The 21,308-nt window shown below is 39.8% G+C and overlaps 1 protein-coding gene across 1 annotated transcript in view; it reads left to right on the top strand.

Annotated features, from left to right (window-relative positions):
* Positions 1-544: 544 nt before the first annotated feature.
* Positions 545-21,308, top strand: part of LOC124170797 — a 41,263-nt gene continuing 20,499 nt past the window's right edge. The window contains exon 1 of the mRNA XM_046549797.1: positions 545-668. Coding sequence (XP_046405753.1) covers positions 545-668 — 124 coding nt within the window. The remainder of the gene's footprint in view (positions 669-21,308) is intronic.

Raw genomic sequence — 21,308 nt, 5'->3', positions numbered from 1 at the left:
GAATTGATCGCGGCTTTTTGTTTTAAACGAGGTTTCGCGAGAACAATGGAAGAGTAAACAGGCGAAAACTGGGGAGAGGAGGACCAATACTTTAGTGAGGCACTCTTTCGCACCCAACCTGTCAAGCACCCGTGACCTTTGTCTGTCGCCATCGCGTTTGCAATCGTGCGAAAGGGTTTTTTCCAGCATCGCCAGTTAAGTGTGCAGATATCTCGCCAGTTTCGCGTCGTCCTCCGCCAAATGAGTATCAGTATTGAAGAGGAGGATGAGAAGGAGAAAGAGATGGCGGGGGATGGAAGGAGCGGGGAAGCGAGTAATTTGGGATCTGTCAAGCGACAATGATAACAGAAGCACGCCGTGGTGGATAGAAGATATAGTGCTGGATATACCGTGTGTTTTCCTGCCATGCAGGCAGCGTTGAATCGGAGTCTTATGTGGGAGGTCTCATCGATCCTCGGCGAGGGATAATCTAGGCGGTTGGTGAAGTTGGCCACTGGCCGTAGTGGTCGCCTGTCCAACTGCTCTTCCGTTGCGGCGAGGGTGAATGGTGGCCGGCTTCTGCCATAGCTGCGACTCGACCGCTACTGCTATGGCTCGCCTAGATTACGTGGACCTGTTGCTTCTAATGCTGCTCCTCACCATGGCAGCGCGGCCCTCCACGGGAAGAGGTGAGTTGTGAATCCAGTTATCGATAGATCTCGTACTGGGGGTAGACTTAGGCCACAGATAAATGTTGGGCGTATACAGGCTACGGACATCTTAGGAAGTTTATAGTCAACTTGGAAACCTAGCTTAGGACAAAAGCACACCGAGGTAAGAACTAAACTTCATTGTGAATGCTGGAAGAACACATTGCTTCTTCAATAGGTATATTGGTTTGTCCAACCTTAGCCCATAGAATTGCTTTGCACAATCTAATTGAGATCGGAATTTGTCGAATCTATGCGTTTCATGCAGGCATGAATGAAAACAATAGATAATCCTGGCCTGGTATCATTTGACATAAAAATTGTCAAAAAAGTTTACACAATCCACCCGGCGATTACTTCTTGGATGCTCTAACATTTTGCAGATAATGTTTAAGATACATTATGTCAGTTGAAAAATATGCATTTACAACCCCCATTAAATAAATTTTTGGGGAAAATAGTTTTTTTATGCCATAAATCTGCAACATGGGATTTTTCACGACTTTTTAAACGTCAGAAATGCATTATAGTTCAAAAGGCTTATGGACTTATTGATGTAGGCCGATTCTAACAAGATTTTTAAACCTATATACGTCACAATTAATTGTTGGTTACAGATTTCCGTTGTCAAATTTTAATCAATTCCTGCGTCTGGATCTAGATTGCTTGAACAAACAAAAGGCGATCAGAATACAGAAAGAGTCGATTACCGTTCAACGTTCCTACCAAAACCGATTAACTGATACCTGTTCCAAATTTTACTGACAAACATCCCTATTTTCGCTGTTGTATATCGCATCTTACCAATTATAATTTCAAAATGGATTGAAATAGTGAAAAAATATAAAATGCGACGATATTTTAAAGGTGATAGCCACATAGACACTATTGAACCCAGGAACATGAGTAAAATTCAATTAAAAGAATTAACCTTCTTTTAATGGAATTTTACTCATTTTACTCACTTAACTTTTATTTAAAGGAAGTGCTTCTTCTGCCAAATGAAGACGAAGGAGAAATAGAAAATATAACAGCGTGACATAGTTATCATTGGTAATATTGGCGCTTTCTGAATGTTTTACATTATTTAATGAAGTCATCATAAAGAAAAAAAAACTGTTTTTGCAATCCGCAAATGGCTTTTAATTCAATACTAATATTAACGATAATGTTTAAACATTTTGGATGAGGCAATATTTCCAGAAAAATAAACGTTTTGGGTAAATAAATATGGTATATTCCACACAGATGAAGGTAACGATATCTTATATTTAAATTCCTTGGAAGAAGTGATGCACGATATCCCTTTATACTTTCAGCGAAATACACCAAAAATTATCCTTTTTGCTTAAGTACGAACCAAAGACACCAAGTAAGCCTTTTCCATTTCACTCAAGCAATGATAATGGAAATTCTTTATAAGGCATATGCAAAATCTGAAAGGGAAAAAATTGAAGCTTTCACGGGTGTCTGCTGTTCTTTTTTGAACGAAAATTACTGAGAACTAAAAAAGGTCAATGCATCGTATCAATGTTTGGGACTTTTTGCCTAAAACATAAATTACCGTTATACCGAATATTGCCGTTGTCCCCTGTAAGATTCCCCGAAAAAGTTCTCCTTTACTCGTATGATGGAATTGCTTTCCCAAAATGCGAACTCGTGCAAATAAAATCTTCTCTAGGCGAAAGATGAATTATAATTTCAGCTTCTGAAAACAGAATCTTTGAAAGAGGTTATGATCCATCGGTATTCCTTAAATTCGAAGCCTTAATCTGCATTTTTTCAGTGAACGTGAATGCGCGCAGATAATATTTCAATCACTGTTACCATTCCTACCAGTAAAAGTAAAAGTACAAGTTAAGCAAAATAAAAATCAGCCCTCATCCCCACATGCCACAACCCCACATCCAACCATTCACATCCCGTCGGCGACCCTCCTGTCTCCTGAACTACCGCTGATCCTGTTCCCACCGGGACATCCACCCACGAGGTCCCTTTTCTCCCGTCGTACATTTCCCTCCTACCTGCTTCTAGCCTCGCCCCTGCGCTCCTCCTCCCCCTCCCCCTTTTCTCCCCTTGCCTCTTTTTATGCACGAACACCCGACCACCCTCCAACTCATTTCCAATTGTTCCCCCCTCGTCCCCAATTCCCCACTCAAAAGATTTCATCCCCCTTCCCTTAATATAATATAATGCGTTTTCCTCCCGCCTCGCACCCCCACCCCCTCCGAAACTAAATAAATAATACTGTACAAGGAGCGCAAACGTACCCGACCCCTGAAGTCGCCGATGGAACCATCCCCGAGTTTCATCTCCACCCCGAACTCCCCGTTGAGATCGGTCGGTCGGCCCTTCCTGCTAACCCTCCACAAAAAAACCTTCTTTTACCAAAAAGAGGAAAGAAACTCCCCCTTGACCCCAACTGGGGCAGAAAAACCAAATTTAAAAAATATTTTTGCGGGGTTGGGCGGTGGTTTCACTCGCGAGGGTGAAGACAAGTTAGAATTCTCGGCACGTTAAAAAAAAGCGTGCTTTGATTATGAAAAATATGGGGAGGGGAATTGTCGGGGATGAAAGCGGCAGGGGAGTGTGGGAAGAGAGAGGGAATTTGGAGAAGGGATGACTCTGGGGTGTTCTTTTTACGTTTTTAGGGTTGGTCCGCGGATTTCAGCTCGCATGGTGGGGAAACAGTGGAGTGGATAGGGGGTGGGGGAGACTGTTTTACGTTGATGGGAAAGAAGAATGTGGGAAGGAAAGGGAATGAAAGGTAGTCATGATGACTGATGGATTGCCTGGCCTGGAGAGCGAGGCTCGATCTTGGGTTGGCTGAGTGGAGCGGCAAAATCGGTGACAATATGTTGTCGAGGATTGTGCGGCCGGCTGACCACTTTTTAGGGTCGGAAATGTGGAAACGAGGCCGTGAGCGTATTGTCACTGGTATTGGTGGTGGCCACAGAGCCATGTTGTTAGGCCTATATTTATGGGAATGAATACATTTCTCAAAAAATCAAATCAAATTCATAACCATGATTATGGCGTGTGATTTTTGTGGTAGTCATGAGACATTTTATTTAAACCTATATCTCTGCAAGATACACACGACTTTATACCCTTTTGCAATTTTTTGTTCCCAAAGTCAACTTTTTTCCGGGAAAACAAAGGACTCTTAGTAGGAAAAAAACCTCACTGATGGTGATTTATGAAGGAATAACATTGAATAAAATCACTTCCTGTGATGCTTTTTTTTAAGAGCAATAAACTATCCAACTATAAAAGTTCGTGAAGAGAATGTATAAAGGAAAATCTGTTCAGAAATTTAACGAAGTAACTTACTCGCGTAAAATGATTTACAGCGTGCATGTAGCAGCAGGAAAATAAAATTATGCATAAAATAATTTATCAAAGTCTCAATTTCATGATATGAGGAAGATGATAAGGAGTTGTTGGGCAAATGTGATCACGTAACTCAAAGTTACACTGTTGGGGCTTTCGAAAATAAGAAAGAATCCGAAAGCCAATTAAAAAACGTAAAAAGAACGCGAGTACAGATAGCGAGGTATAATAGCCAAAAAGGATTAATTCAGAAAAAAAGTCATTTACGTAAGCAGGAAATCAAGAATTTGGTTTCGATGAAAACTCTACATTTGAAACAAACGACGTGATTGGATACATATAATGAGTACCTTATACCAACCTTCAGGGAGGCTCAGATTTTGACATGAATACCGCCGTCGCGTCGACGAGATTGCCCAGAGGGAAGCGAAAATGAAATTGGTGTTTATAGCGTTGGTTTGGGTGTAGATTGTGTAGATTGATTTGGCTGAGTAAAAACATTCAACTTCAGTGTGCTTATCCCAGAGGAAAACAAGCGAATTGCATGCTTTGTGATTCCCACCCTTATCCCCCGAAGCGATCGTTTTGCCGGTGCCCACTCCCCCTCCCCTTTCATCCCCTTCCCACATACACCCCCGCCCACATCTCATGCAAATTGCTTTCCCTTATCCACGGATCGCTCTTTATTATATCCACAGATCATTTTTCGACGACGTATTACGGATGGATTTTCGATATAGTTTGACGTCTTAATCCACTGCGCCCACTCACGAAATAGGAATCTTTGCGGAAACTGGAGGTAGGGAGATCTGTCACCAAATGGTATGGCTTTCATTTTTAAGAGCATGAGACGCACAAATTTCATTATAAATTGACGACATCGAATCGGAAAATTTCCACAAACGAATGGAAGAAAGTAAAATTTAGGGAAATTCTTAGGAAAAATTAAAAAAATTGATGCCGGAGTAGAGGGAACGGGATAAATTACCCACTTTTACTACAAAAATTAACATTGCCTGCTCACATGCATGGCTTATTCTTCCTCTCTTTCTATGGTTGCTGGATGTTTACCATATAATTTGTTAAGAGTGAAAGTGGAGGAGGATTTACAAAATTTTTTTTTTTTCTATATTCCGGCCTTTAACCCTTTCTAACCCAGAGCTGCTTCCGGAAGAAATTAAATTTCAAGACTTCTCATCTTAAAAAAATGTGAGAATTTTCTATTAAATCGTAATTATTGTGCCAGATACATATTTCGCAGTTAAACTTTACGGTACATAAGGACACCTAGTTTAAACCTTTCGTGAAAAGAACTGAAAATGCATACATTTTTTATGTTACTAGGAAGCAACATTGAGTTTCAATGGTTCAGGTACTCGGCCGATATATATTTTATGAATCACTATGGACACACACTCCCGTTGCCGTCCTTGCTTCCCTAGTTCCCTAATTATCAAAAATGTTTCTGTTTATAAACAAGAGAGGAAAATTGGCACATGATATGTACGATTATGTAAAGGTTTCTTTTTTGCAATCCACCTCTAGAGATCCGTAATGAATAAGACAAATGGTAATTTGCACACTTTTAAATTGAGCACTCAATAACCGACAATGGTGTAAACACATGGTGCCATTTCCTTGAAAATGTGTTGAAACCATGGTCGGTTGTTGAGTGTGCATTTATATATTCTCACAAAGAACTCATTACGACTCCATGTTAGCAATTGAACAATTCACTTTAGGGATCGTAATAATTTTATGAGCGTCATTAATTTCTAGTTTCGTTGAACTTGTAAGTAATTTTAATCAAATGAACTGAGCATAAAACTATTTTGACTGTATGAAAATAATGAAAAGGTTAAAAAATATTAAAATTCCTTTGAAAGTCCACACATTTGAGACCTTCTTAAACCTCTTAAAATATATTAAGTTGAGGCTTATATGTTTCATCAGATAGAAGGGATAAACTATGCGGATCAGCAATTTAGGAGAATATGTATTAAGTTGTTAATACTTTGGACTAAAACGATCTTCCCGCCTTCAGTTTTCGATTCACTGCAAACTGAATCATAGTACTAAATTTGCTTATTTTTCACCTATATGGACGAAGGGAACTTCATGTAAATGATATAGTAGTAGAATTCGAACTGATTTTAACGTATGGGAGAACCGATAATTCACTATCGCACCCAGAAATCGCCCTGATTTCAAGCATCGATATGATTTGCTATAATTTTCGGGAAAATGATAACTCCATAGCTCGGAACTGATTTCTGTTTCCTTAATTAATATTCTAAATTTTTAAAATCATTATTTATTCTTCAACGCTAAAGTATATTTACTGAAGTTGCGGCATACTTCCTCAAGAGGAATAACGGGATAAAGAGCGTTTTTCCAAATAAATTACTATTTTTCTCAATTTAAGGGGGTGATGACTCGTGAAAAAACAATATTTCATACCAAGAACTTCACTTCCCCATTGGCCTTTGACAAGAAAGAATTGCTATATAAATTTCTTCTTTTGCCGCATTGGAACCTTTAATCAAATCCCAACTCACGTTTCACATATTCAACCAATCAACTACTAAATTCAGCAATGACAACAAAGTTTTAAGCGACTAATTAAATGCAGTGAGGCTTAAATAGAATCTTGGACATTAGAAAGAAATAAAATAGTGAGTCTGTTCACTGCAAAATCATACTTCATTTACAGAAAACTAGCAGCATATATTTTTTTCCAATTCATGGTCCTATGAATACTAAATTATTATTTTATTGGCACTTTCATTCCGCCCCTTTCTTTCTATTGGTTCCATACTTTTTTTTCTCCATAAATCCCAGACCTCTCTAAATATGTAGGAAAGATAAATTCCCTGCAAAAAGGAAATGTAAACGCAATATGAAGTATGGAACTTTTGGTCGGACTAATTATTTTTCTGTTTAAGGGGAAGAAGAAATTGTTAGTGGAGGAGGTATTGTGGAGAGGGATCAGGGTTTTTGCTTGGAACGCGGTGGAATCAATTGAGTAAGAGGTAAGGGATCGTAAATAAATTTTCGAGCGAGGGGAGAGGTGAGGGGAGGGCAGGTGCCTTGGAGGGGAAGCGAGGGAGGAGATTGACCGGAAGACATACATGTGACAGTGGATAAACCCACGGAAGGTGAAGATGCGGGAGAACAGAGCAGGGTAGAGGGATAGAGGGCGCAGGTGGACGACGCCACTTCAATTGCACAGGGGGAGGTTGAGTCGCCGATTTGAAACACCCCTGAGACATGCTCCAGCCGTGTCCAGCAACCAAGTCAGTCTCCTTTATAACCAACTTAAACTTAGAAACAATCTTTTTTTACACTTCAGTGCCGTGTTGATGAGTTTTCACGAGTTAGAGTTGCCAGCATAGGAGAGTGTTTTTTCATCCTTTTACATGCAAGGCTATAGCAATGAAAACTTAATTCGCAATACAGTGAATGAGCATAACTTGATACCGAATCATCGCGTATAAGCGTTTTTTGGTAATAACAAATTCTATTATACGACAAAGAAGCTTTTAGTACAGATGAACTGTTAGAACAACTTTAAAGTTATGAAAATAATTTATTGATTTCACCGGTCTTTATAGTGGCCGAAATAGAATTTCTATTCCTCGTATCTCATGTGACATAATTTTTCTTAACGAATGTCTGTAGCATACGAAATATCCTATTCTAATTTGAAGTTTTCCGTATAAGATACTACAAGTATTGCACAACCAAGACTTTTCTGATAAAAATTAAATGAAAATGCATCAAAAAGGTACATAAATAAAGCCAAATGAGACAGTTGTGCTACTGAGAATCCGAGTAGCATGGAACCAAGTCAGCTCAATTAAAGCTTCAAAAGATGAGAGGATCCATTTGTGGAATATTTAAAGGTGCAAAATTTTTATTATTATCGAGTACCAAAAAAGGATGTCAACGAAGGAAAAGAAACCCTTTTCAGGTCGTCGCTGACTGGCAAAGGATTACCGCCACTCCCAGTATTGAGTGTTATATAAAGGTTAGGAAGGCTAAGATTGTTTCTTGACCATAGTAAAAAAGGGTATGGGTTGACACGAGAGGAGTGATTGTAAATAATGAGGGTATGGGTGACAGGAGTTCTTGCAATGAATCGATGGGATGAGGAGAAATATCGACGAAGAGTATTTTATTGGGGCGAGGGTGTGTGGTGGTGAGTGTTGAATTTGGGCGGAGGATAGGACTGCGTATCCGGAATCTTTGATTAAGCCCCAAGTGCGACAGGGGCGACGTCCGAGGGATTCTCCCGAATTATCCTTTAAGATTGGACGGTGAACGGAAAAGCGCGCTGAGTCACCTGATTTTCTGGCCTAAGGGATTTCGGGAGTGAAGGGGACGCGAGGTTACTCATTGTCGAATTTGCTCTCACACCTCAATCGTATCCCAGGAGAACTCTTCTGCTTTAACCCCAGCGATAATTATCTAAAGTAATTTTTCCCAGATCAACTCCTGATTTCCTCCACTTATCAAGGAGAAAGATTGAGAGGATGGGATGATTGAACTTGAAGAACTAAAATTTAAAAAATATATTAATATTTTGTGTATTTTAGTGAGTTTTTCAGGCAATCTAGACACCATTATGACTCACTAAAATACTAAAAATCACTGAATCGATTAAATTAACTACAGCTAGGCCTATTTACATAAAAACGATTTACACATAATAAGTCAACTGATCACCAAAACAAGGTATTCTGCAACACTTGGATTATACGGCCGCCGGGCGGCGCGGAGATGTCAACTCACTAGGTACGTCGCTTTGCGCATGCTCGGACGGCGTCCCATAAGGCACAAGCTTAGACGCGTCATAGCACCAGCAGCCCCCACCACTACCACTCTCCATATGCATGGGGATGGATTGGGACGTTCTGGCCAGGCTTCAAATGCGAACTTCTCGCGCTATTATTGCGTGTTTTTTCTACATTTTCAATGTATGCGATTGAAAAAAATACTTTGGTTAATTAGATGTATAGTTACAATTGAATGGGTATTTACATTTTTCCTTTTCCAAATATTTTGGAGGGGCGGCGACCGAGACCCCTTATGAGCTAGCCGCCACTGTTTCAAACATGTTCAGCTCCGACAAGTTTATTCCGTTCGCCGCTTTAAAGGGGATATTTGTGAGCGAGAAGAAATGATTTCAACTGGGTATTTTCAAGGGTCAATTATCATGTCTTATCGTGTTTTAAATTAACCAAGTGTGCCGAAACGGCATGATAAAGCCCTTTCCAACATCGAAAGAATACTTGGATGATGAATAATAATTCCTACGCACCAACGGCATTGAAAATTAAAAATATAGCAACGCCCATACGCCCATAATTGTCATTACACTTAGCGCAAGCGTAACTTTATTTCGGTCACAATCATTTCTTAAATTTACCTTTAAGTTAACTTTTCAATTTAATTTTTTTATAATATGGGCTGAAGGAGTGCGAAAACTGGAAACAATGGAAGACCGAACACAAGGGATTTTTGGCTGATTAGTGCTGCCTTACCTTCCTTCCAAAACAGAGACAACGGACTTAAAATAAGAGAGCTCCCCCCTTAGGGTGTCCCAAAAAAACCGAAAGTTTGAAAGTTGAGGGGGCATTTCCATTTTCCTATGCGAATGCATGAAAAAACATCCCATAAAAATTTTCAGCTCAATCGGACAATATTTGACCCTGCCGAAACGCATTCAAAGTTTGAATTTTAGAGTTTTCCAAATTTCATGCAATGTTGCCTACCCTGCAGGAGGTTCGAGTGTTAAAAAACAACCAATTTGAAGTTCAAACCAGGGAAGTTCAACAGGATAGGGGAAATTTTTTCGCAAGCATTTGCGACATCTATTCTTGACGTTGTTGATAAATATAATATTTGTAGCCTTAAAATGCATAATTCAGCCATAAATTTCCAATTTACGCTATATTGCCTTTCCTTCTGATAACTAAATGTCTCTTTCTAATGATTTATATTTTCGGTCGAAGTGCTATTAGTAAAACAAATGAAGGTGACATCCGCGTCCTCTCAAGTGAACTGTGTTGTTGTTTCGGAGTTCTGTAGTGAAATCGAAGAATGTCGGCATTTGCCAGCGTGTATCGCATCGTAATAGATCTCCAAAATTTGGAGTATCGTAAGAAATACGTTACTGTTGCGCAGTTAAGGACTGCCCTTCCAAGGGCTGTAAGTTTTTTTCTGTTTTCCTCGACAAATAGCCAGGTAAGTCACATTTATTTTTATTGCATCTGCTGTCATGTGTTGTGAAATACTTTTCTCAAGAACGTAGATGTTGGATGTTTTGCATTTAGGTAACTTAATCCAACTCTTTAGAAGAACAGCAGCATTTCAGTTTATTTCCTCTCAATTGATAAAGACATATCTTTCCCGTGGAGTAAGTATAGGACTGTTAAGAATGATTAATCCAAATGTAGTTCATCTGATTGAAGCGATTATTATTAAATTCCAAGGATCTCGAAAAAGGAATGCATAATTTTTATTATGCTTAGTTAACTTCCATCCTTCGCTCGTCACATTGTTTTTATGCTTCTATGTGCTTGCTCCAAACTCGGTAGTTTGAAGTTACTATGTATTAGAATTACTGTTTAAATCTATTTAATTAAGTTAAATCATTTTTCATTAATGCCTTTATTTTTCACTTATCTACACCAAATTGTGTTGTTAGTGAAGTTAACTTTATGCATTTTTGTGGTGGTGTCATGTGAATCTTTCTTTAATTTTAACCTGGTATTGAAATACTCTTTGCAACAGTCTAAGATAATTTTCTTCTAAGAAATTACTGAGCTAAATTTCTAGTTCTTTTAAAAGATTTGAATCATTGCCTCATCCATGCTGCCATTCAGAGGGGTAACTAGGACTATGCTTTGGGGGGAGGGGATAGCCTGGGGTGGCGATTCCCAACTTTCGTTGGGGAAATGTTTTGAAAAATAGCATGCCTGGGGATACATTTCACATAATTTTCGCACTAAAAAATTGACTTTAACCAGACGCAGTTATTAAATGTCAACACTAGACAATTGTTTTTGTTTCTTTGAGGCTTTGGGGGGGATCTATCCCCCTTCCCACCGCCATAGTTACGCGTCTGCTTCCATTTTTGTTTTGTGGATGTCGTCTGAAAATTGTTTAACAGTGCAATACTCAGTTATGGCCAATTCACTCAGCTAATTTTGTTTGAAAGTCCTAGCATTTCTCATAACTTTCTTGTGTTTTTCATAGGGAGGTGTAATTTTTCTTTAATTTCTGAAACATTACAAGTGATGTACTCTGATTGTGTTTCTTTCTATTCTTTCTTTATCCAGGAGTTCATGAATCATTCTTCAGAACTTCATCATGAAAAAAATATGTAGCACAGAACTATTCGGATAAGTTTGTTATTCTCATTATTAATGTACTTATTGACAATAAATATTATTTTTGTCTTTTTATATTCGATTTTAATTTATGTGCAATAACCTAAGATAAACAACAAGCTACTGCCCTGAGGCCTTGATGGATCTTTCCTCCAAATAAAAATGCTATGAAACTACCCATTCGCTCCTGAGAATCAGTTATTTTGTGCGCACGAGTTTGCGAGCATTTTGAGTTGAAGCAAATAGACTTGAAATAATGGAATGGGAAGGGAGGTCGTGTTTTAGTGATTTGAATTTGGCGGCAGATGCCGATGCTGCTGCCATCTGAACTTATAGTAGTAAAACTCTTAACTGTCAAAGAAGTTTTGCGTGGAATTGGACATCTATGGTTCAAACCATCTCCTCTAGCTCTATAGTCGTTGGCAGCGACACTTGAGTCAAAATGAGCTTCATAGCCACAACTCGGTGTGTTTATAAGTCCCGCTCGCCGTTGCGGCCGCCAGGCGCCAGCCGAGTGCATATTGCCCCGCCGTGTCGCGCTGAGATTCGAGTTTTGCGCTTTCAGAACATCGCTCTTTTTATGTTAAAAGCATCCCGGCTTAGTCTATCAGTCACTCGTGGAGTTTAGTGTTGTGCACTAACTGATAACGTGAGGTATTGTCGTGTGTTTCGAGGTCGAGGCTGTTTCGGCGGTGGCCAGAATGAGCGTGAAGTCGAAGGGTACGCCTGTTATGCGAAGTGCGACAAGTGTTTGGTTGGTGGGTTATGAGTCCAAACATTTTCCCGGCAATGGTAAACTCCCAACGCTGCGTGAATTTCTCAAAGTTTTCTTTTACAACCTGCACTGTTCTCCAGGATCGATGTCAGCGGCAGATGCAGCAAGGATTGCAATCAAAGAGTTACTTGTTGTGTGGGGAAAGTCTAATATTCCTACGCAGGAGGTTCGAGCAGCTAAAGAAGCTCCTGACAGCTTACGAGAACTACCGTGCCCTTGGGAAAGATAAAAATAAAACTAGTGAGAAGCCAGTGTCCGCAAGAGAGGAATTCAGCAAAGTGCTCGACCGTCTGTTTGACATCGGCTGCAAAGACGCCCTTTCAAACATTACTGTGGAGGAGGACAAGTTGTTTTACATATCTATGAAAACTGATTGAAAAGGATATATGGCGGGTATTGATATTAAGTGTTGTAAGCGTTTGGAAAACCGTAAGAGACTTCAAGAAGAGGATTTTTTAAGGAAAAAACGGCATGAGAAAAAAAAAGGAAATATTGGATGAGAAAGTGGACCTCGTTCGACAGATGTCTGCGGAGAGTACGACAAGCTCGTCGGATTCGGAATAAAGTAATTTTTCCGGGTGCGGGAAGGGTGACCAATATGGCGGAAGAAAGGGAGAAATAGCATTTTGTTACTTTTACAGAATTTGAAATGCGGACAAGGTCTGGAAAGCACCGTAGAGTAAGTATAATGTCCGACAGCCTTGTGACTGCTTCCCTAGATCGGACTCAGACGTCCTCTGCCGCTGGGTCTATGATAGTCCAGGCTGTCGCCAATGCGACAGCATCTGCATTGGGTTTTAAAGGGGATGAAATCCATTTAGTATCTTCCAAATCTCATCTACATAGAATGAGAATGAATAAAAGGACCGAGGCAGTAAGGCTTATCAAGCAAGACTTTCACCCTCAAGTTCCTTTAGCATTGCACTGGGATGGGAAATTACTACAAGCAATGAAGACGACAAGAGGCTGTTTGAAGGATATTTCAAATGTAGATGACTTTATCAAATTTTGTATTCTTCAGCTGCAGGTTCGTAAATGGTAAATGACAGGATGTTCAGGGTGATTTAAAGTCCATCCTCAGGATTAGTATTTAAAATTATCCCCCATATTATTTTAGAACCACCATCCTCGAGACGACTACAAAGAACTTTTGGAGTTGTGTATAGTGTGGGTGGGTGGTGTGGTTCCCAAGAAAGAGAAGTATGTGGTTCGCCCCCCCAGGCCCAACTGACAAATCACGGTGGATGAATAAGGAGCTATACGCTTTTAAAACGTGGATTTTTGGCAAGCAATTGCGTTTGTCGACACATGACAGTGACAATTTATTCAAATTGTGTTGCTTCATTGCAATTGCATTTATGAAACATTGGTACACCTGTTCCGAGGCAGTGAGCGCTCAGAGAATGGATCTTGAGCTACTTAAAGTCCTTGGTCGGAAGAAAGACCCTCACTACGCAGCACCTTTGGCCAAGTTTTGTAACCAACTATGGTTAAAACTTTCGAAAACTTGAATTGTATGGCCCTCTTCGATGAAATGGTTTCTGACGACGAGAAAAGAGACATTGCGGAAGCAATCAGAGACAATGAGGGGTCTGATGATGACGCACCTCGGACTACTCTTCCGCCTAATCGACCTATTAGTGAGCTGACTCTCGCTGACTTCGCTTCGAAAAATTCTGTGAAGTTTTTCAAAATTATTGGTATTTCGCCGACATTTTTGTTGCGAGATCCGTGCACATGGAAAAGTGACGTAGACTATCAGAAGGGCCTATCTATAGTTCAACACCTTAAGGTTGTTAATGATACTGCAGAGAGAGGAGTTCAATTAATAAAATATTTTCAAGTCAAGAAAAAATTGAAAAATGATGAGGCTCAGAGGCAACATCTGTTACTAGTTGTTAAGCGGCATAGGAAAATGTATGAAAAAAGTGGCAAAAAACTCTAGTTTTTCATATTTCTTGTTGTTCACAGTGCATATGTACCCGCATTGTGACAGTATACTAATAAGAGAGCATTTTCTTTCCGAGGTTTCTAATTTAAAATCCCCCAAGACCCTTAGAGCTAGGCAACATTGCATGAAATTTGGAAAACTCAAAAATTCAAACTTTGAATGCGTTTCGGCAGGGTCAAATATTGTCCGATTGAGCTAAAAATTTTTATGGGATGTTTTTTCATGCATTCGCATAGGAAAATGGAAATGCCCCCTCAACTTTCAAACTTTCGGTTTTTTTGGGACACCCTACTCCCCCCTACACCTTGTTCACCTCAAATTTTCCGATTCCTCAGCATCCTTTTCGGTTATCTCAGTTAAGACATCGCTCCTTTCCCCTCCACGATCCGCTTTAGCGTCTTACACTGCTTCTGCGATGCCTGGAATTTTACGCCTTCCTGGACACATTCCTATTTGCCAGAAAACTTAGCGCAAGCGTAACATTATATCACATCTCTTGAAATCGCTTTTATGTCAACTTTTCCATGTAAAAGCGATCTAATATGAGCCATCATTGCTATAACAGGTAATTTTAACTCGAACACGGATAAATGAACTGGAATGTTTGACTTTTATTTTCATGGCCTTAGCTTCGTGGGAAAAGGGCGTTTTTTTTCCTGATATCGTGTAAAAATTGATATATTTTATAGAATGATTGAAATGTGTGTTTCCAACAATTAAATTACTTTTAAGCAGTAAAAATATTGAAAAATATATTTTATGGCATGGATCAAGATTTATTTATGCATAAAATATCTACACCATAACTAAAAGCGCCCAAAAACAAGTATGGAGATGTAAAAACGGAATCATCTTAACATTTGAGTGCCTCAGAGGGCATAATGTTTTCGAAATGAGGGTCAGATATCGTCCAAAAATTGACTCGTTCGGCTTACGGAAATACTCTCCTGTCGGTCCATAAATTTTCCGTACTCTGTATTAATTGTATGGACTGACGACGAGCATTTAGAGTATGCATTTATTGCTTACTTGAACCTTGCATCTCGAGTACTTTAAGTAATCCAATTACGGGGATCCTTTTTCAATCAGAAGCTATTTGACTCCAGAAATTACTCACTGTGAGTCTCAGATAAGAAGCCAGAAGGTATTCCGGATAGAGCGACGGTGTCAGGATCGGGTGAGACGGTGTGGAATTGCTATGAGGAGGAGAGAGGGGTCTAGGCGGGCCCTGCCTCCCCCACTATACTCTAGGGATCATTCTTAATTAAAGGCGGCGGCCAATCAGAGAAAGGGAGAGTGTCATTGGGGGGAGACAAGTACGCAACTGGAGACATTGCAACTAAAGGCAAGGCTCGAAGTCGAAAGAGGAAGATGCGCTCTGTTAAAGCGCAGGGGTAGGGTGGAATGCTAAAGGAAGGAGTTTTAAGCGTGATAGCGTCGTGGGATTTCTCGTTCTGAAAAGATCGGATGCAGATATGTGCCCTGGTGATACGGACGGATTGACATTCGATTACGACTCTTGGGAGTCGTTCGTGGGATTTTTTCTGCCACGAAATTAAAAAAAATAATAAAAATATCGTTTTTCTTCACATGTTTTACGAGAATTCTCGCGTTTGCTCAGGATTTGCTTATTTTCAAAGAATCCTCTAGTGTTTTCTTTCCTCTTCCGTCCCATGTTCCTTCATCATCCCGAAATTTTTCTTCTTCCTTGGAAAATTTCTACCACTTAACTAACAAAGTTTCTTGAACTCTCGTCAGAGGTATTTCTGTGATATCTTTCGATCGGAGATATACATACGCAAGCAGAATGGAGCGGGTGTTGGTTACAAAATCTCGTCCCACGTTTTGTTCGCGGCTTCCCTTCCGGCTGGGTGAGTATTCAGCTCGTTATAGCCCTCGAGATTTCTCTTGGTGTATACCCCTATCCAAGTTAACATCCTCGAAGAAGGATGTACGAATCGTAGACATCTGCGATGCTCTCGTTTATGAGTTAGCTTTATCTACGGCGCGGTTTCCTCTTTTCCTTTATTTCAGACACGTTGTTTTGCCCCACTTTCATCACCTCATGTGAAAGATTCGTGGAAGAATCATTAAAATAAACTTCCTTTTGCAACATCACCTCGCAAGAATATTCCCCAACAACACTGCTTTTATGATTTACAGGTGCTGTTAAAAGTAATATTGCAATACGATATATAATAAAACAATTTATTTTCTTGCACTATACTCTAACCATTAAAATAGATACCTTTGCCATTTAATGTCAGCCAATTACTGAAGACCTTAGACGAATTGGTTGACGTTGGGTGAGGTACCGGAGGGAAATTATGGAACGGAAATGGCGTTAGCGTTTACACCAGTTTATCATGTCAAAATTGTTTATTTTTCTTTGATTAATATAGAGTACGATAAGATTTCAACGATGATTTTACGTATGTTTCCTTAAAAATACCAAAGTTCTTAAAGCAGTAAGACTAAGAATAACAATAACTGAGCTTAAATTACATAGAGGCGTTGAAAGAGCTGAATTTGATTGTTAGTTGTTATTGTAAATCTTTGGGTGCCTGTTGGATTAAATTTATTAAGACATAGGTTTTTTATGAATGAAATTTATCTCAGTTTGAATGTAACCAACGTTTTTTTCAGTCTAACTTCATCATTTGGACCGTTCAAAATGAAAAGTTATGTTTGAAAGATAAATGTACCCTGTATTGCGTGAAATATCCTTCAAGTAAATGTTCCCTGTATGTGACAATTATGAGTTTACTATAATCATTTTGTTAGAATACAGATACTACTGTGAGACGCAAGGCTCGGCGAAAGGCTTGATTATCTCATCTGTTGTCTGTATTTTCTTATTCTCCTTTTCCTTCAACCCGTGTTCTTGTCCTCCCGTATTTTGTGCCCACATTGAATATTTGCAGTAAAAATTGTATTTTTTTTTACAGAAAAGCGATAATATATATTACTGGTTAAGCGTTTAATAGCCGAATTCCTCATCAACGCAATTCTGCCTGATAGAAAAAAGAGAATTATATAACTATAAGGGAATTATATAATTATAAGGTAGGGGAGCATGTCAGTGGCGCCAAATAAAAACTCGGCGTCGAGGCTGTCGATCGTTCTCGCTTACAATTCCCATGTCCACATCCCGTGATTAGTGTACCTGGCATCATCCGACGCGACGGCCCGTTTTATACGACGATATCCCTCAAACACCGTTCCAACCCAACTTTGTTTTTTCCGCTGCGCGCTACAACCTTGTCTCCGATTGTGATCACTCGTTTATCACTGGATTCCATACACGGTTCATGCCGCGAACTTCATTTATTTCTCTTTTGCCCTTCGTAGACCCATCAATACCTCTTCCTTTCACCCCTTTCATCCACTAACTGCGACCACGCATTCGTCGTGTCGGCCGAAAAATATAAAAACTCAAGGGAGAATTATCATCGCCCGCGGCTTCCTTACCCATCGAACACGCTTGGATCCCTAAATTCACCACTTCACCAAACGCCCCATCGCACTGCACTACATCACGCTCTAATTGTGGAAAGTTACTCGGGATTTCCATCGGGTCAGGTTCTCCAACTCCATCTCGGCCGACGTTTCGATGAACGAGTTGTCCATAGTCATTAGGGCATGAAAATGGGCAGGGCTTGGGCAACTTTTCATGAGAGCAAAAAAACGAGTTGTGCATCTCCATCAGGGTATGAAAATGGGCAGGGCTCATGCCCTGATTGAAACTTTTTGATGATTGATGACTGATTGATGTACTCGTTGATCGAAACGTCGGCCGAGATGGAGTTGGAGAACCTGACCCAGTGGAATGCCCGATTATCCTTTCACGATTCTATACGCCGGGAAAGCCTGCGAACATTCTTTATCACACTCTAATGAAAGCGAAAACAGTTCCCACTAATTTCGAAACAGGTCTCCAGGGGCTCATAGCGGCGGCCTCAGGAGAGACTAAAGCCTTTTGAAGTATCCTGCTATATATTATTTGGTGAACCCGCTTTGCACAAAAGTAATGCGGGTGTCTGAATATATAGGAGGAAACTATAAAATATTTTCATCTCGCGCCTTTCAAGGCTAATTGACCCTAACCCGCTAAGTTTTTTTTTAAGGCAACACAAATAATTTCTTTCCAAACACAATATCGATGGCCAAGTTCTAACAACACGTATCTCGAAAATTGCAATTTTTCAGGAGACCAAAAAAACGATTATTTTATTCTAATAGTACGCTAAAATTAAAAACCTAAAATTCATTATTAAACCTGAATTATATTTTTTAAGGTTATTACACTTTGTATAAGATACCTGTGTCAAACCGGCCAAATTTTGAGATACGTGTTGTTAGAACTTAGCCATCGATATCCTTTTAGACGCCTTTATGGAAAAATCAAAAATATGGAGAGCTTTGAACGTAGGTTTTCGCAGCGAGGGGCATCGTTGATAACGGCTTCCGGGTGCAGCTGCGTGTTGCGCTTTGTCGTGCAAGCTTTCGCGACCGTTGCAGGACGCATCATCAGGCGAAGAATGAAATTACGGAAATTGGTGGTCAATTAATATACTCGTCCACCTCCCCCATCCACCAGAGTAGTGGGGGAGGAGGGCGGAGTTGACGTCAGCAGAACTCTCACCCCTGTCCTTGAGCGACGAGCAGACTCTTCTTATCTAGCGAATAACCTTGTTCGGCAAGATGTCGCCAACGTTTTGACGAAGTCTAAGCCTCCACGTCCCAACCTACCTTTGGACCAAAGACGAGCGCTGGACGACCTGAAATCCAATCGTGACATCATCATTATGGGAGCCGACAAAGGGAATTCCACGGTCGTCATCAACAGAAAGGATTACCAGGCCAAGATTAAGTCACTATTGGAGGATCCGACGTACGAAAAATTGAAGAAGGACCCGACTGCTAAAATTGAACGAGAAGTAAGGGAGCTAATTAAGCGCTCTTCCATTTCTAACGAAGAACAATTTCAAATTTTGCCTTTGTCCGCCAGACTTCCTCATCTCTACCTTTTTCTCAACCTATCTCTTCAACTCTTTATCCTCACAATATCTCCCAGAACCTTTCAAGGATAGCTTAATTTTGCTATTCACCGTGATAGAATGGAAATGAATTTCGACCCTCTGAGTACGGCTTTTTGCGTCGTCGTCTCCGCCAATTAAAACGCCCCCCGTGCATATCTTCTAGCTACGCAGAACAAAGACGACTCCCATATCCATTCACGGTGTCCTCGTACTCAGGGGGTATTTTGAGAGCATGAGTAGTCTGGTGGCTGGCTCCTCCTGTATCAGAGAGAGAATGTCTCCGTACTCGGTAAGAATTTTTAAGATTCCTATTCTGTGTCCGGAGAAAACCACTTCGTGAAGGACACATCGCGTCGTAATCCCTTGGATTGGGGCTTTTTTTTGCGACCGGGGAGTGTCACTACCAAAGTGGCCACCTGAAAGTACCTACCGACAGTTCGTTCTCTACTTTCCGTTTTTCCTATTTTTTTAGTTAAGAGAAACTCTGAGTGACCATAAGCTACAAAGATGTCATTCTGCGAAGAAATTCATGTTTTAGGAGTTACTAAAACTATCAGAAATTGACATCATATTGCACAGTGAATTTAGGAACTACCTCTCCTCCCTGTTACACTATTTAAAAGGAATTTAGGGTTACCCACGAAGGTTTTAATTTTTTAAATTGAGTTGTTAATGTACATTACTTGGTAGGAACAAGTAATCAATGAATGAAAATGAAATTCCAGCTTCAAAGCAGTTATAATATATTGACCGCAAACATCTAAATCGTCGTTCGGTCACAATAATTAATACGGAAAATTTACAGGAATAATTCTAAATAATCGCAGAAATTCATAAGAATCATTATAAATTACATAATGAATGTATAAAACCATCTCCAAGTTGTGCTCTGCAATCATTTTTATATCTAATTTCTAGATAAAATCCAGATCCATGCGGATTAATAGTTATGGGAGCCGTGCGGCCCCGTAAGGAAATGATTGATAAGGAAATTTTCTTATAACAATATCACGTGCGACCATTTAAACTGATTCACAAAGTATTTAACAGCAATATTCTATGTGGAGTAAGAAGGCAGGATGCGAAAAGCCCTTACGGAGGAGACCGAGACACTCCCTCACAGTTATTCATGATTTTAAAAACCTCTTTCATTCCGCATCGTCCTAAAGCTGCACCATTCCTACTCAAGTCACCCAACACAACAATTATCTGCACTTTTATTATTATTATATTCAGTCTCCGTTGCTACGTCTTCGTCAATGATCATCAGTCACTTAACGCGCAAATAGGTACTCCCAAATCTAAGCAAAAGAGACAGTCGCATATCAATGTCATAGAAATATGAATCGCTAGTAGTTATCAAAGTTTTTCGATAAGGCAGCCTTACGTTTTTATTTACAAATAAACAACTTCGAAACGACTCGTTGAGTGATTATATGAGTTCATTTCATTGAATGTGAAAACTATACTAAAATTTCAGATTGATTAAGATTGATTGATTCGGACACCATGTAATACTTATGTTCAAAAAACTTGCTCATAAACGCATATTCAATGGGAAAGACGAAAAAAACAAATTTATCTTGAATGATCTGGGCATACTGTTAATTATTAACGGGAGATATAGAAAGTTTCCACTGCTTGTGTTTGTTCGTATGTGTTTCACATTTATTGACAAAGGCCACAGGTGCACGAAACATAGATGCCATGAGTGATGATATTTCCGGGACTAGAAGGCGAAAGTAGTGTAAAATGGCATTGGAAAGCCGCGAGAGCTCCAGGGTAACATCGACCCTAGATGGATTATAACTGGAAAGCTAGCGTCGAGTGCTAAAATTAATCCATCGCAGAAAAGTTGGGGTCGGGTTGTAAATTCAGAACTGAGTGAAGATTAATTCCTCTGCTTGTCTTCGTTATTTTTGCTGAGTAAATATAAGTGGAGGTGAAGTGAACCTTTACACTGGATCACACGGATAGGAGAGTATGCGAGATAGCCAATCGTATGAGGAATAGTCACAGTCAAAGTTTTGGAAGTAAATCAGGTTAAATATACTTTTCCAAATCATAATGTTCTCCAAATATTATGTAAACACGATTAAATCACTTTGAAAAAAATATAGA

The sequence above is a fragment of the Ischnura elegans genome, chromosome 1 (assembly GCF_921293095.1).
Source record: "Ischnura elegans chromosome 1, ioIscEleg1.1, whole genome shotgun sequence".
NCBI classification, from domain to species: domain Eukaryota; kingdom Metazoa; phylum Arthropoda; class Insecta; order Odonata; family Coenagrionidae; genus Ischnura; species Ischnura elegans.
The sequence above is the reverse complement of the archived record's forward strand: the minus strand, read 5'-3'. Positions and strand labels throughout refer to the sequence as shown.